This window comes from Plasmodium fragile, assembly GCF_000956335.1.
Source record: "Plasmodium fragile strain nilgiri unplaced genomic scaffold supercont1.160, whole genome shotgun sequence".
Taxonomy (NCBI): domain Eukaryota; phylum Apicomplexa; class Aconoidasida; order Haemosporida; family Plasmodiidae; genus Plasmodium; species Plasmodium fragile.
In genome coordinates, this window is record NW_012192740.1 from 12,854 (window position 1) to 15,143 (window position 2,290).

Genomic DNA, 2,290 nt, shown 5'->3' on the forward strand with positions numbered 1-2,290 from the left:
ATGCGCGAGGTCAAGATTATCTTCCCAGAAGTAACACAGTCCATCAACCAACATAGCGGCAAGAACGCTGGTATTTGTGGAAGTATATATACCGGAGCGGAATCAAATGTGGCTACATGCAAAAGCAGGTGCCATGAAATTGCGAGCGTTATGCTATACATAAAGGGATATAGTTATAAGAATCGTGCATGGACAAAAAGACAGGTGGATCAACGTTGGGGCGATAGGTTTACGGAATATTTACGGTGTACACTGGCCACTGAGGTGTTACTACAGGTCTATGCGAATACTGATGACCACAGGGATGTAATAAAGAAAGTTAAGGAAGAAATGGGGAAACCGGATACTACAGGGAACCAAAAATATGGTACAGGGGTTTGTGAGGACAGGAACTATGGAGAGGCCATATTCGGATTACGTGGTATTGGACCAAGCATAAAGAATCAGCTGGAGCAATGGAAGAGCGGTTTGGTAGGAGGCCACGCAGGAAGTGCACGCGTCACAGGGAAGAAGTGTGCTTGGGCAGAACAGGACGTGGAGGACAGTGAACAGAAGTGCAATGTACAGTCGGGGCAGACACCACACGACTCTGCGCTCATGCAGAGAATAAATCACTGGACAGAAGGTGGTCTCTATCCGCGGGTGAAACAGTTGTTACAGGACATGAAGGCAGGACGCATTCCCGGGGGCAAATGTGACATGGAGAAGAACATTAAGAAGAAGATAGAGGACACGGTGAAGCAAGTGAAGAAAACAGCGGACAAGCGGGATGAAGGCACTGTGCAGGTGACGGCATCGGGAGCAAAAGATACAGCAGGCGCAAAGAGTGCACCGGTTCAAACCGCTGCGAAACCGGCGGCCGGCTCAGAACCACCACCACAACCGGTCAAGCCGGCTACAGCTGTCAAACCAGTAGCGGCGCAACCGGTACCACCGGCAACGACGACGGCATCAGCTGGTGGTGGTTGTAAGGCTGGTTCTGCCGCAGGAGGGCAGCAGGAGACGGGGAAGAAGACCAAAGCAGACGATTGTTTAGGAGACAAAATACTGGAGTCCACGCCCAAGGAAGTCTACGTGGCGTATCAGTATACTGTAAGCAAAAGTAAACAAAGAATGGAAAAGGAAAAAAGAGGAATAGAAGGAAAGCATAATTTATTCATAAGGTTGCATGAATATGTGCAGGTATTTATGCCCCCCTGGGCACACAATGTACGTGGAATGTGCACATCACTATTTTTGTGATTTGCATGTGCCAACTGCAGGATGAACACTGGAACAAGGTGCAGTCAGTGCTGCGGGAGTTTATTGAGTATTTGGGGGACAAGAATCAGGACTTTGACGCACACGGTGCTAACTGTGATAATATAGGTTGGAATGATATGGTAGACACTGCATACCATAAGGGACAGAGAGTGGCGGATATGATGAGATGCAGAATCATGTCAGGTGCACTGTGGTTTGCAAATCAATCACAGGGTAAACAACAAAAAGATAAAGAGGTCGCAAGGCTAAGATGTGAGGTGGCCCATGTTTTGGGGCATTTACTAAAAGAGATGTACTGTAAGAACCAGGGAGGACCCAAGAGAGGTATAGAGTATGCATGGGAAACATTTAGGAACATGAAGACTCCTGGCGAAAGTGGACCTCCGATAGTGGGGGGACGCGTTATAGAGGAAACGTGCACAGAGTGTGGGTACGGGGAAAATAAGACGAATATCACAGCCATAAATTTGCGCATATCACAATGGTTACTGCAGGAAGGAAACATAAGTTCTGAAATAGCACAAATGGAACCGGCAATGCCGTGTACAATAAAATGGACAGATTATATTAATGAGGCGGCACAGGGGGAACAGTATATAAAGAAGGGGGCCACAGAAGGGAAAACTATCAAGGAAAGTGTGAGCGACGTAGGGAAGGAGAAGATAAAGGCAGCACAGAAAAAGATGACAGCAGCAGTAGCAGAGGTACTTGAGAAAGCGAAGAAAGAAGTAGAGCAACACGTTCAGAAACAGACAAAAGAAGGTACGAATGGTAATAATACTAGTACAAAGAATACGGGCTCTACCGATAAGACGGCACGCGGATGATACGGATGCCGCCGCCAACAACAACACGCGCACGCGGCGGAACACCACCACCTCGTTAAGCGGAGCACATCGAGTCTCTTCGTTGAGCCGAGATGTGCGGCGACGAGGATGAGTGTAGACGAGGTCTGTGTATGCGGCGACGGCGAGGACGAGTGCGGAGCGTACCGTTAACTTGAGACGAGGTGTGTGGCGCCGATGGA

At 48.6% G+C, this 2,290-nt stretch overlaps 1 protein-coding gene across 1 annotated transcript; it reads left to right on the forward strand.

The window, feature by feature from the left end:
• AK88_05566 (uncharacterized protein) lies at positions 1-2,090 on the forward strand (the record flags this gene model as incomplete). The annotated part of the gene is made up of 2 exons (XM_012483168.1): positions 1-1,182; positions 1,263-2,090. The coding sequence occupies 2 exons, from the start codon at positions 1-3 to the stop codon at positions 2,088-2,090; spliced, it is 2,010 nt and encodes a 669-aa protein (XP_012338591.1).
• Between the last annotated feature and the right edge of the window lie 200 nt (positions 2,091-2,290).